The following is a 14,585-nucleotide window of genomic DNA, read 5'->3' as shown; positions in this document are numbered from 1 at the left end:
GGAGAACCCGGAGGAAACCCATGCAGATATGGGGAGAATGTGCCAACTCCACACAGACAGTGACCCGAGGCTGGAATTGAACCTGGGTCCCTGGCGCTGTGAGGCAGCAGTGCTAACCACTGTGCCACCCTTCTCCTGGCTCCCACTCCAAATCCCTGTCCTATCTGACTAACAACATTCCTGCCAGCTTCACTCAGGAGATAGGAGTTTAAATGAGGCCTAGCTGTTAAAATCAACACTTTCCCAAGAAGATAACTCCAATTTCTAACTGTCACTGGTATGTTCCCAATGAATACAACATGGTAAATCTTACTGTTGATGTAAGGTGCAGTGAAGATGTAAATATTGTTGTTGAGGCTCCTTTTGTAGTAGCTTGCTTCATATGTCTCTGGATTTTCTGTCCAATCTTCTCCAGAACTATAAAGGAAATAATATTTGAGAAATAATGAGGATCATACTTGCTAAAGCGCAAATATTGAAAATGTTTTAAACTCATGATCCTCTCCATAGATTTATGAAAGGGAAGGTGGATATTGCAAATACAGAAGGTTTCTCAATTAAATTGCAGGTTAAATGCCCTGAAATTCTTATCATGGGTTAAACAGATTTTAAAAAATTCATTCTTGGGATGTAGGCATCGTTGACCGGATTCCCACCCTCTGTCCTACCCTTACAGTCACAGTATTTATGTGGCTGGTCCAATTAAGTTTCTGGTCAATGGGTAACGCCTGGATGTTGACGGTGGGAGATTCAGTGATGGTAACGCTATTGAATGTCAAGGAGAGTTCATCTAGATTCTCCGTTGTTAGAAATAATCATCATCTGGCACATGTGGCAGGAAGGTTATTGCCACTTATTATAAAACCCTGCTTTATATCAAAAAATGACTGTTGAGTGGGTTGAAGCTACAGAAAACTCAAATGACGTAAGCAACAGGTCTCAAAATGGCCAAATATCTACAGATACACAGCTTGCGATACACAAAGCTAAGAGAACAGAGTTGGGCTGTCCGTGGCCCACCAAACACAGTAACCATAAGACCATAAGACATAGGAGCGGAAGTAAGGCCATTCGGCCCATCGAGTCCACTCCACCATTCAATCATGGTTGATTTCAACTCCATTTACCCGCTCTCTCCCCATAGCCCTTAATTCCTCGAGAAATCAAGAATTGATCAATTTCTGTCTTGAAGACGCTCAACGTCTCGGCCTCCACAGCCCTCTGTGGCAATGAATTCCACAGACCCACCACTCTCTGGCTGAAGAAATTTCTCCTCATCTCTGTTCTAAAGTGACTCCCTTTTATTCTAAGGCTGTGCCCCCGCGTCCTAGTCTCCCCTGTTAATGGAAACAACTTCCCTACGTCCATCCTATCTAAGCCGTTCATTATCTTGTAAGTTTCTATCAGATCTCCCCTCAACCTCCTAAACTCCAATGAATATAATCCCACGATCCTCAGACGTTCATCGTATGTCAGGCCTACCATTCCTGGGATCATCCGTGTGAATCTCCGCTGGACCCGCTCCAGTGCCAGTATGTCCTTCCTGAGGTGTGGGGCCCAAAATTGCTCACAGTACTCCAAATGGGGCCTAACCAGTGCTTTATAAAGCCTCAGAAGTACATCCCTGCTTTTGTATTCCAAACCTTAAATAAATGTGAAGAGCTACCACCTGAACTAACCAAAGGCATTCAGGCATCGTCTAATTACTCAGGAGGATGAAGACCAAGCCATTAAACACAATCACTTCTGATATTGGACCCCAGCTGAGAAGAGAGCCCCAGTGACCATTTTAAACAATGGATCGCAAATGAACTTTTTATGACCATGTTTGGTAACTGGATAATTTGTGAAGGAAGGTCATGTGACAGTAAGAGCGTCCTTTTCACAAAAGGACACTGAATGCCAGGGTCAGAGACCAGAAAGACCCTGGGGGAATTTTCCGACCCTGCTTTCGGCAGGCGGCAATGGCAGAGGGGGTAAAGAATCGAGGAGGGGAGTCCCAAAACAACTCTTACACCAGCAGGATTTCCCCGCTCGATTGCTCCTGTACCCCAACAGTGGCGTAATAGGGCTCCTGCCATGCAATGACATTGTATTATAACTAGCTGGCCACCCCAACAACATTCTGAAAGCTTGTGTCTTGCCTGTATCTGACCAGCCAAGCAACAGAGCCAGTGTCTTCATGGAAACCAAATAGCTACTGACTCCAGGGGAAAAGAGAGAGACCATCTGACAAGTCTTTAAAACATCTTGATCCAGAATTCAGCAAAAAACACCAAACACGGTCTGAAACAATCCAACGTGTCTATCTACATGATACCTATATGATTAGCTTTCTTTTAGGGCATGCTTATACAATTTAGCTTAGCCTCCCTCCTTGTAACTTGCTTCTGTGTCATAAGAACTAGGAGCAGGAGTAGGCCATCTGGCCCCTTGAGTCTGCTCCACCATTCAATAAGATCATGGCTGATCTTTTTGCGGACTCAGTTCCACTTGCCTGCACGCTTAACATAACCCTTAATTCCTTTACTGTTCAAAAATTTATCTATCCTTATCTGTCTATCCATGTGATTCTCTTAGGTGTATGTGTGAGGGCCCGTTTGAGCGGTTGTATTAGTTTTTTTTATAGGTCGAGGGTGGGATTTTACAGCCATGCGCATCCCAAGACCGGAAATTCCTGCCCAAGCTCAACAGATATTTAAATAATCCCGCTGAATTTTCTGTCTCGCCCGTTAGGATTCCCGCGGCAAGCTTGATGGGAAAATTTCGGCCCAGGGGTTAAGTACAATAACTATATTTCTTTTAAAACTTACAGGAAAACCTGTCCATTTACAGTCACGGCACTTAAGTTGTTAAATACTCACTGAATTGGTGGCAATTCTTTTAACAAATACCTGTTGTGGTCAACTGAGAGGGTGGAGAGAGAGAAGGGCCGTTCCACCATTCCTCAACTGGCTGGAACACCCCTTATCAGCTCAAATCGGGACATTGTCCAGGTTTTGCTGCATGCTGGCATGGATTTTTTCATTACCTGAGGACTTGTGAATGGTACTGAACGCAGTGCAAACATCCCAATGTTTTGACTTAATGGTGGAGGGAATATCATCGATGAAGGAGCTGAAGATGGTTGGGCCAAGGACACTCCCCCTCCCCCAGCCTTTTCCACAAGGCCTCCAGTTTCTGCACAGCCTAGGAATCCCACTCATCTTCCCATCAACACCTGCATGTGACAGGACAACTGGGGTTGACCCCTGCACCATTGATAGCCCTCCATCTCGAATATCCTGGGAACATTCCGGAACTCCACCACCACCATCCCCCACCCCGCCCACCCTCCCACCGGCCACAGGCTAGACTTCAATCCTCAACTAACCTGGAAGTAGCTGGCAGGAGATCCAAAGGCATGCAGCATGCGTTGCAAAAGTCCTACCTTCTGGGGTAAATCCTTGTAATTCCGCCATCAGTTGCTACGAATCTAGCCAGAACTCCCGCCCTATGTCGCAAAGAAAAGTTACTTGATTAGAGTGGGATTTTTTTCTCCCCGCTGTGTGGAACCCTATTTCTAGTTCTTAGAACAGGGGCTGAATTTCCTGCTGGTTGCTGTGGTGACAGCTCACCATCAGAGATGGTGCCCACTCTGGTACCCCTCATCCTCGCCCACTTCCTGCACCGAAAGATTTTACAATACTTTGCAAGAACTGAGACCCTTAATGGTGCCAGGGCGGCCGACCTTGTGTTGAGGATACGGGGGAGGACAGGCTGGAGCCCAGAGCACCTTTATAAAGTTTATTTATTTGTGTCACAAGTAGGCTTACATTAACACTGCAATGAAGTTACTGTGAAAAGCCCCTAGTTGCTACACTCTGGCGCCTGTTCGGGTACACTGAGGGAGAATTTAGCATGGCCAAAGCACCTAACCAGCACATCTTTCAGACTGTGGGAGGAAATAGGAGCATCCGGAGGAAGCCCATGCAGGCACGGGGAGAACGTGCAGACTCTGCACAGGCAGTGACCCAAGCCGGGAATCAAACTCGGGTCTCTGGCGCTATGAAACAGCAGTGCTAACCGCTGTGCCACCGTGTCGCCACGCCTTATGGAGTGAGCCTGGCAAATGGTTAATAAAGAGGAGACTGTTAATTATTGCAGGAGTTTCCCTAAGGTGGTTACCAAGGACATACGGTCACCCATTCCATCTAGTCTGACTGAGGCAAAAGTGATGAGAAACCTTTCATATTTGAACATGCCTGTTCTTATTTGGCTGGTTGGATAAACATACAACATCATGACAGAAAATGCTCAAACTGTGGAGGAGAAGGCCAAACGGACAAGACAGTTGTCAAAATTTGGGCGATGGTGTTTAGAGGGGTATCATTTTACTTTGGGAAACAATTCTGATTAAGTACTGTCTTGAGTCTGTTACTTGGAGTGCAAATTAAATTATTCATGTGGTGAATCGGTAAGTTTAGCATTAGATATCTTCAACACAACATTTCCCAATGATGAAAATTGTATTATAAAGAGGAATGTTAGATATGATTCTGTAAAGGGAAAGGCAGCAGGTGTATGTTAGAATTGATCTGTTTTGGCAGACATAATATTGTTACATTCCTAGAATTACAAAGCTCAACAGCAAACATCCTGGAAAACAAAGTGGCTAATAACAGTTAGAATGAATGTCATACTCTGTATTTCTTTAGAAATATTGGCCGGATTTCTCTGTCCTGGCTTTTGACGAGTGGGAACGGTGGCAGGGGTGGAAAATCCAATGGGAGTCTCCAAACAGCTTTTACTGCATCGGGATTTCCTGTTCCCATTGTTCCCACTCCCCCACCAATGATATAATGGGGGTCCCACCGTGAAAGGTCGGGAATCCCATTCCTAAACACTTAAATATATTTGGCAGACTTCCCTGCTGTATTGGCCCCCAGGTTTGGATTCCTCTCTTCTACCTCCCCACCACCCTCACCCCATCTACCTGTGTGAAATCACGTTTGGTGGGGTTTATGACAGCTGTTGACAAATGGGCACCTGGCAAATGGTCCCCACCAGGGCTCACTGGTAAGTAGAGCCAGGGAGGGCGGCTTCCACTGGGGAGTTCCATAGAGTGGGGTTTCATATGTCCATGGAGGGGCAGGGGGGTGGGTGGGATGCACTCCCTGGGATGGGGTGGTCTCTTGTCCACGGGGCGTGGGGTTTCGGGGGGGGGGGGTCCCTCATCCATGTGTGGGTTGGGGGTTACCTGGGCAGCGTCTCCATGTCCGTTTATTTTTGTAGATCAGGCCCTTTTGCTGAGGTTGCTGGCGGGGTGTGTTCAGTCAGCGCCCACCCCGCCAGCGTGATGTCTTCAGGATCTTTTCTGATCAAGTGTCAAACAATATGGCGGGTAAAGCTGGCAGTGGAGCCAGTGAGTTAGACTGCTTTTCCCACCTAAGTTGACACATATGCCAAAGTTTTACTGCCTCGCCTGCCCGAGGCTCGTAAGATCCCGTCGGAGGCCAACAGAGAATGCCGTTCTGTGAGTCTCGCCTGCCCCGATTCTGGGGCAGACGTACTGGTAAAAGTTCGGCATTAATCAAAAAAATGATGAAATTCCACCCATTATGTCAAAGCACATTTCCTGTCACCATTTTCCATTGTAAATTCTTGTCGCCATATTTATAATGGAACTTGTCATATTGTGATTCTATTACTCCTTCACAGTGGAGGCAATGCATAGTGTGGTTACAATGGGGCATGTTGAGACAGACAATATTCACAATTAATGTGAACAAAGGAATTTGCAACGGAAATATAAAAGGACAGAATTTATGATTTTAAAATTGTGCATCTTGTTCCAATTAGCCAATAATTTTGTTTGCTCTTCCGTTGTTTTATTTGTTTGCAGCATTTTGTTTCTGTATAAGCTTCCTACTTACATATTCTCTGTCATTATTTCCCCCTCTCTCTCATAGTTTAGGTCATTCTTTATGTAAATCACGCTGTGTCTTTTGGACGGATTTGTTCATGGATTCAATCAATTTGCATCTTTTATTTTTGATAAGAAGCGAAGACATAACATGGATATCAACATGCCAAAGGTAAGCATCGAGGGACACCCAACATTTACAGCACAGGAGGAGGCCATTTGGCTCATCCTTCCTCTGCTGCTCGAAGAAGAACTCTCTATTATGGTAGGGGCCTAATATTGACCAATAATAGAGACACGAGGTCAGTGGTAGTAGACTAACAGAACAGTTTATTACATGTCTTTCCATTAGCACAGTCAGCACCCGACTGCTCAGGAAAGCTCCACCCAGGGTGGAGCTCAGGTCCCGGGTCACCTGATCCCTTCTCTTCAAGGGGCATGCTCCAACATACATAACACTATCAAGCCTAATCCTACTTTCCAGCTCTTGATCCACAGATTGAGCAGGGAGATACCAGCGGTTGTGGTAGAGTGGGAATGATGGAAGGTTTTGTTTGGGGGGTATTTCAGATCATTCCCAATTAAGACAGATTGAGTTTGAGTGTTTCAATTTGGGAGAGGGTAGTGAAATGGAAGGGACAGCAAGGAGGTAGTGAATCAGCATTCATCCAAACGTGGATAGAGGATGGACAGAGGGAATAAAATGCCTGTGGCTGTGATGTAATCGAGACGGAAGATGAACTATTGCGGCATGTTTAACTTTTTTTTTGCCAAATGCTCAATAACCAATGTTGGATATTGGAGCAGTGCTGTGTGGGATATTGGAGCGGTGCTGTGTGGGATATTGGAGCGGTGCTGTGTGGGATATTGGAGCGGTGCTGTGTGGGATACTGGAGCAGTGTCGTGTGGGATACTGGAGCAGTGCCGTGTGGGATACTGGAGCGGTGCTGTGTGGGATACTGGAGCAGTGCCGTATGGGATACTGGAGCAGTGTCGTGTGGGATACTGGAGCAGTGCCGTGTGGGATACTGGAGCAGTGCCGTGTGGGGTACTGGACCGGTGCTGTGTGGGATACTGGAGCAGTGCCGTATGGGATACTGGAGCAGTGTCGTGTGGGATACTGGAGCAGTGCCGTGTGGGATACTGGAGCAGTGCTGTGTGGGATATTGGAGCAGTGCCGTGTGGGATATTGGAGCAGTGCCACGTGGGATACTGGAGCAGTGCCACGTGGGATACTGGAGCAGTGCCACGTGGGATACTGGAGCAGTGCCATGTGGGATACTGGAGCAGTGCCGTGTGGGATATTGGAGCAGTGCCGTGTGGGATACTGGAGCAGTGCCGTGTGGGGTATTGGAGCAGTGCCGTGTGGGGTATCGGAGCAGTGCCGTGTGGGATACTGGAGCAGTGCCATGTGGGATACTGGAGCAGTGCCGTGTGGGATACTGGAGCAGTGCCGTGTGGGATACTGGAGCAGTGCCGTGTGGGGTACTGGAGCAATGCCGTGTGGGATACTGGAGCAGTGCCGTGTGGGGTACTGGAGCAGTGCCATGTGGGATACTGGAGCAGTGCCATGTGGGATATTGGAGCAGTGCCGTGTGGGATATTGGAGCAGTGCCGTGTGGGATACTGGAGCGGTGCCGTGTGGGATATTGGAGCAGTGCCATGTGGGATATTGGAGCAGTGCCGTGTGGGATACTGGAGCAGTGCCATGTGGGATATTGGAGCAGTGCCGTGTGGGATACTGGAGCAGTGCCATGTGGGATATTGGAGCAGTGCCGTGTGGGATACTGGAGCGGTGCCATGTGGGATATTGGAGCAGTGCCGTGTGGGGTATTGGAGCAGTGCCGTGTGGGATATCGGAGCAGTGCCGTGTGGGGTATTGGAGCGGTGCCGTGTGGGGTATTGGAGCGGTGCCGTGTGGGATATTGGAGCAGTGCTGTGTGGTTAGTGTAGGCCAAAGAGCAGTAAGATCCCTACAATGGACCATGCTAACCATAGTGTCCCTGGGAGAATGATTGCCTACGTTTAGGCAATTTTTAAAAACAAAATTAAAAATACCATTTTCCAGAAATTTGACAGGTAGCACTGAAGCTGCCAGCAATGTACTCAGTTTGTCCCTCTCTCTAGACAGGCCATTAGAGGCCAGCGAGCCTGTCTCAAACATGCACATGATCCTTGTCTGAGGAGAATGACCTTGGATCAGAATCACATTCCGTGATGGCCGGAACTGGCAGCCACTGAAGATGCAGATCGATTTTGTGTCAGTTTAAAGTCTAATCTACACTACTGCAACAACACACAACTTTTAATAACATTGCCAGGCTTGACAAAGCTCGGCACACTCCCGCACGTCTTGACATTTTTTTAAAAATTGCAGTTATCCCTGGTCCATCGCAATAAATGAAAATATCCAAGATTGGACAAGCAAAAAATGTAATTTAAACTTTGATTTTGATCTGAATGTACAGTTCATCTTCGTTTATCTTCGTTTCATATGTGCTTTTTATTTACATTTGTTTCTGAATTGTAAGGAAATAATGTCAACGTGACATCGCAAAAGAAACAGAAAATACTGTGGATAGAGTTTGGTTTCCTGAGACTGATCTGAGGTTGACACCAGTAAAAAACAGCAGCTATTGGGGGAACAAATTAACTAAGTTACAGGAGTTAAAATCCAGTAAAATTAATTTTAGAAAATGAATTCCTTTGTTATTATTTAAATATAGTTTTATAGAATCATAGGATCCCTACAGCGCAGAAGGAGGCCATTCGACCCATCAATCACATCGACTACATACCCACCCAGGCCCTCTTCCCATAACCCCCACATATTTACCCTGCTAATTCCCCTGACACGAGGGGCAATTTAGCACGGCCAATCAACCTAACTGACACTTGGACTGTGGGAGGAAACCGGAGCACCCAAAGGAAACCCATGCAGACACAGGGACAAAGTGCAAACTCCACACAGACAGTGAACTGAGGTCGGAATTGAACCTGGGTCCCTGGTGCTGTGAGGCAGCAGTGCCAACAACTGTGTCACCTCATATGTCAAGTAACACTTTAAGGCTGCATCTTTGTGATATATTCAAATTACTTGGATGAAACATAGATGGATGGGTTAGTAAATTTGCAGACGACACAAAGATAGGTGGAGTTGTGGATAGTGTAGAAGGTTGTCAAAGGATACAGATCAGCTGCAGATATGGGCAGAGAAATGGCAGATGGAGTTTAATCCAGGCAAGTGTGAGGTGCTGCACTTTGGGAGATCAAATGTTAATGGTAAGTATACAGTTAATGGAAGGACTCTGAATGGCATTGATGTACAGAGGGATCTTGAGGTTCAAATCCATAGCTCCCTGAAAGTGGCTACACAAGTAGGTTGGGTGATAAAGAAAGCATATGGCATGCTTGCCTTTATTGGTCAGGGCATTGAGTACAAAAGTCAGGATGTTATGATGCAGCTTTATAAAACTTTGGTTAGGCTGCAGTTAGAGTATTGCATTCAATTCTGGTTACCACATTACAGGAAGGATATGGAGGCTTTGGAGATGGTGCAAAAAAGGTCTACCAGGATGCTGCCTGGATTAGAGGGAATTAGCTATAAGGAGAGGCTGGACAGTCTCAGGTTGTTTTCTCTGGAGCGGCGGAGGCTGAGGGGCGACTTGATAGAAGTTTATAAAATTATGAGAGGCATAGATAGGGTTGACAGTCAGAATCTTTTTCCCAGAGTTGAAATCTTTAATACTAGGGGGCGTGCACTTCAGGTGAGAGGGGGAAAGTTCAAAGGAGATGTGAGGGCCAAATAATTTTACACAGAGAGTGGTAGGTGTCTGGAACACGCTGCCAGGGATGGTGGTGGAGGCAGATACGATTTCAGGGGCTTTCAGATAAGCACATTAATATGCAAGAAATAGAGGGATATGGACTAAGAGCAGGCAGAAGGGATTAGTTTAATTTGGCGTCATGTTTGGCACAACATCGTGGGCTGAAGGGCTTGTTCCTGTGCTGCACTGTTATATGTTTAATGTTTTAATAATCCAAACTTGTGTGTATCAGCCCTGTCAATTTAGTTTCATACTTCATCAGGCAATTGACAGAAAGGAGGTCAAAGAACATTCAAATGTTCTTCATGAATGGAACCTCCTGATAGTTTACATTCAGTGTCTTGTGTTTGTAGATAATCCAGTTCAGTTCCTGAATTAACTAAGAACAGACTTACCAGAAAAGCAACATGCTGCTTGCTGCCAATGCCAAGGCTTCATTATTTAGCACAGTTTTTAAAAGAATACAATTTGGTTGTGTATTCATGTTTGTCCCTGGTTGGGGCAAGGTCCCTTTAAGAATTTGATCATGTGACATACTGATGACATAATCAGCAGATGGGCCCAGCTGACATTCAGACTTGTCTAAGTGGCTGTGAGAGCAGCACCTTCCCCAATAAAAACTCTCCTTTGTTTCATACCTTTATGTCTGCAGCTTCTCTTTTCAACTACAACAAGTTTCTGCAAAATGTAACTTCTGCTTCACTGTAATATGAGTTTATGTTAAGCAAAGGAAGTTAACAGAAAACAGTATTCCTGTGCAACACTGGTGCCAATCACCTGGAATATTTTTTTTTTATTACTGTCACAAGTCAGTTTACATTAACACTGCAATGAAGTTACTGTGAAAATCCCCGAGTCACCACACTCTGACGCCTGTTTGGGTACACTGAGGGAAAATTTAGCATGGCCAATGCACCTAACCAGCACCCGAAAGGAACCCACGCAGACATGAGGAGAACGTGCAGACTCCGCACAGCCAGTTACCCAAGGCCGGGAATCAAACTTGGGTCCCTGGCGCTGTGAGGCAGAATGCTAACCACTGTGCCATGGTGCTGCCCCGTGATATTCCCGTGAAAGATTTAGGACTGCCTTGTACCAGCCTGGTGACTAAGTGCCATTGTATATTCTGATTAGGGGCTGGGCAGACCAATGATAAATGCTTTTGCTAGTCATACAAATCCCACATTAAAGCCAATAATTTCTTGTAAATTAAGTGTGATATACAATTTTTAAAAAATCAAACATCTGCCTAATGCTTATTCCACTTCAGACAATATATATCAAATTAGTTAAATTATGAAGTCTGATTAGTTTTCTCTAATGCGGACTCAATATTTCCCCCCCATCCCCCCCCCCCTTCCTTCCCCCTCCCACCCAACTCTTTACTTAAAACAGCTCAATTACTGAAATTCATTCTTTAAAATAATTGTTCAGGTTGCGAAAACACAATTCACACTGGATATTAGTGATTTCCTTGATCTACTTCACTTGCATCTGTGAGAATGACACATTATATGGCCCGTTGTGGCTGATCACACACTGCCCCCCCGCCCCCCCCCCGCCCCAGTCCCAGAGCATGCAGCGTTCCTCCCCCACACCCCACCAGTCCCGGTCGATCACCCCCCCGGTTGCAGACTGTGCAGCAAATCCCCGTCCCTTTAACCCCACTCCCTTCAGGCCATGTCCCCTCAGGCCCTACCTCCTTGGCACTGCTCAGTGCCCAATGGGCAGTGCCAGGCTGGCAGTGCCAGTGTGTCCAGCTGGCACTGCCCAAGGGGCACCCTCCCACCCCTGACCTCCTGGGTGGGCCTCAATGGCCTCTGGTCCTACTGGCAAGGCCGTCATGACAGGTCCCCCTTGATCAGGACCATACGTGATCCTTGCCAGTCAGGACCTTGGCTGGCAAGACCCTTTTCGGGCCTGAGGCTAATCTCGCCGGATACCCGGTGCCAGTAAGATCGCCAGAGGCAAGAAATCGAGAAGGTAAGATCGCCTCCAAAGATTTATTTCCTGTAAACCGCAGCTCCCTGAGATGTGTCTTTTCATGTTTATATGGTACAAGCATGCTTACGGTGCAAAGGCAAATTCATTGCTTGGTCAGAAATAAAACAAAGGTTTACGTTTTAAGCCTTACTCAAACCAAATGGGTGGCCAGGACTTACGGATTTTGTTTTGTCCAATGGTTTGTCACAAGTTCACTTGTAAATCCAGCATCGAGTAACAGATTATTGATGAGATCTGTTTTGCCTAGAAAAAAGGATAAAAGATTGCTCAGAAGATGTACAACCTGAAACAGCAGAGACCAGGCACTCAAACAGTATCGCACAAACACAATAACTGTTACTTCTCCCACACGCTGGTCATTACAGATTCAGCCATATAAAAGTCAGCTTATGGGAATGCTCATCATAAGAATGGTGCCGGACCCAACATAGTTACTAACTCGAGCTCTTCCCCATATGATGATGAGATGTGCATTCCAATACCCTCTCCTCTGTACTTGTGTAACCTCAAGAATTTAACATTTTGGCAGCAGCTGGAATGTTCCACTTCAGTCTTTGTCATCAAATTTATATTTTATTCATTTCTTTCTTTTGCAATGTTTTCCATGATATTTTCTACCAGTTCCGCAGTTTGTTTTTCTCATCCTCGAGTTCCACTCAAGGACTTGAGCACAAAAATCAAGGCTAACATTCGGGTGCAGCACTGAGGGGGTGCCGCATTGTCTTTGGGATGAAACGCAAAATCCGAGGCCCGTGCTGCCCTTTCAACTGGAAATGAAAGACTTCTTGGGCACTCTTTCAAAGAAGAACAGGGAAGTTATCCATGGTGTCCTGGCCAATGGCTATCCCTCTATCAACATTAGAAAAGCAGATTATTTGATCATTATCGCATTGCAGTTCATGGAATTTTGGTGTGTGTAACTCAGCTGCCATATTTCTTCTTACAACAGTGACTACGCTTCAAAAGCACTTAATTGACTATGAAGCACTTTGAGATGTCCAGTGGGCAAAATCACTTCATGAACATATCTTTTTCTTTTTACCTCTGGACCACACTTAACGGAGAACCCAGGTTAACCTGAAGCCTTGTCTTTCATGTTTTAAGTTGGCCTGTTGAAGGTACACACAAGAGCAGGGGATTGACTATTTGTCACTTCTTTCTTTACAAGAAATACTTTTACCTCCATGTTGTGGCCACCCTCAATTGGCTAAAACCCAGATTTTGGACAATAATAGGCAAGAATTTGTGCTCTGACATACTGGTTAAGGATTTTACCAGCCCAGACTTGTGGTGTTCAAGGTAAAGAGGCTGGTAAAATGTCTGGAGTGCTGCCCAATGCAGTTCCGCCATTTTGCCAGCAGTGGGAATGGCAGCTGACTGGAGGCAGGTGGCCAAACTGAGGGCCCAATTGAAGGCCATTTCCCTGAGCCACCGACAAAAGCAGTCCACCCACCAACCTGCCCACACCCACCTCGTCATGTGGGAGGACATCAACTACATAGTAGCAGGTAATGCAACGGTTCGGTTCGGGCTTCAGTCGCTCTCCGAGAAATGGACAATAATTCCAGGCGGGAGAAAAGGAATTTGATAAGAGATCAGATATGTACATGAGGCTCAGCACAGGGATGAGCCGGACTCCAAATCCCCTCTCAGTCTTAATGTAGAATGGAATTCAGGAAAAATGTCTGCCGGATCGGCCAGTAAGTTTGACGTCGGTGGTGGGCAAGTTATTGGAAGGTGTGATAAGGGATAGGATCTACAAATATTTGGATAGACAGGGACTTATTAGGGAGAGTCAACATGGCTTTGTGCGTGGTAGGTCATGTTTGACCAATCTATTAGAGTTTTTCGAGGAGGTTACCAGGAAAGTGGATGAAGGGAAGGCGGTGGATGTTGTCTACCTGGATTTCAGCAAGGCCTTTGACAAGGTCCCTCATGGGAGGTTAGTTAGGAAGGTTCAGTCGCTGGGTATACATGGGGAGGTAGTAAATTGGATAAGACACTGGCTCAATGGAAGAAGCCAGAGAGTGGTTGTGGAGGATTGCTTCTCTGAGTGGAGGCCTGTGACTAGTGGTGTGCCGCAGGGATCGGTGTTGGGTCCATTGTTGTTTGTCATCTATATCAATGATCTGGATGATAATGTGGTCAATTGGATCAGCAAGTTTGCTGATGATACAAAGATTGGAGGTGTAGTGGACAGTGAGGAAGGTTTTCAAAGCTTGCAGAAGGATTTGGACCAACTAGAAAAATGGGCTGAAAAATGGCAAATGGAATTTAACGCAGACAAGTGTGAGATATTGCACTTTGGAAGGACAAACCAAAGAAGAACGTACAGGGTTAATGGTATGACTCTGAAGAGTGCAGTTGAACAGAGGGATCTGGGAATACAGGTACAGAGTTCCCTAAAAGTGACGTCACAGGTGGATAGGGTCGTAAAGAGTGCCTTTGGTACATTGGCCTTTATAAATCGGAGTATCGAGTATAAAAGTTGGAGTGTTATGGTAAGATTACATAAGGCATTGGTGAGGCCGAATTTGGAGTATTGTGTACAGTTTTGGTCACCTAGTTACAGGAAGGATGTAAATAAGATTGAAAGAGTGCAGAGAAGGTTCACAAGGATGTTGCCGGGACTTGAGAAGCTGAGTTACAGAGAGAGATTGAATAGGTTGGGACTTTATTCCCTGGAGCGTAGAAGATTGAGGGGAGATTTGATAGAGGTGTATAAGATTTTGATGGGTATAGATAGAGTGAATGCAAGCAGACTTTTTCCGCTGAGGCTAGGGGAGAAAAAAACCAGAGGGCATGGGTTAAGGGTGAAAGGAGAAAAGTTTAAAGGGAATATTAGGGGG

General features: G+C 45.9%; 1 protein-coding gene across 2 annotated transcripts in view; it reads right to left on the bottom strand.

Annotated features, from left to right (window-relative positions):
- The window catches only part of LOC144507961 (voltage-dependent calcium channel subunit alpha-2/delta-1), a 669,448-nt gene that overhangs the window by 41,666 nt on the left and 613,197 nt on the right, over window positions 1–14,585 (bottom strand). For both annotated transcript variants that reach the window (XM_078235568.1, XM_078235569.1), the window contains 3 exons: window positions 11,895–11,979; window positions 3,431–3,493; window positions 314–417 (listed from right to left, as the gene is read on the bottom strand). In XM_078235568.1, coding sequence (XP_078091694.1) covers window positions 314–417; window positions 3,431–3,493; window positions 11,895–11,979 — 252 coding nt within the window. The remainder of the gene's footprint in view (window positions 1–313; window positions 418–3,430; window positions 3,494–11,894; window positions 11,980–14,585) is intronic.

Source organism: Mustelus asterias, chromosome 19 (genome assembly GCF_964213995.1).
Source record: "Mustelus asterias chromosome 19, sMusAst1.hap1.1, whole genome shotgun sequence".
NCBI lineage: Eukaryota > Metazoa > Chordata > Chondrichthyes > Carcharhiniformes > Triakidae > Mustelus > Mustelus asterias.
The sequence above is the reverse complement of the archived record's forward strand: the minus strand, read 5'-3'. Positions and strand labels throughout refer to the sequence as shown.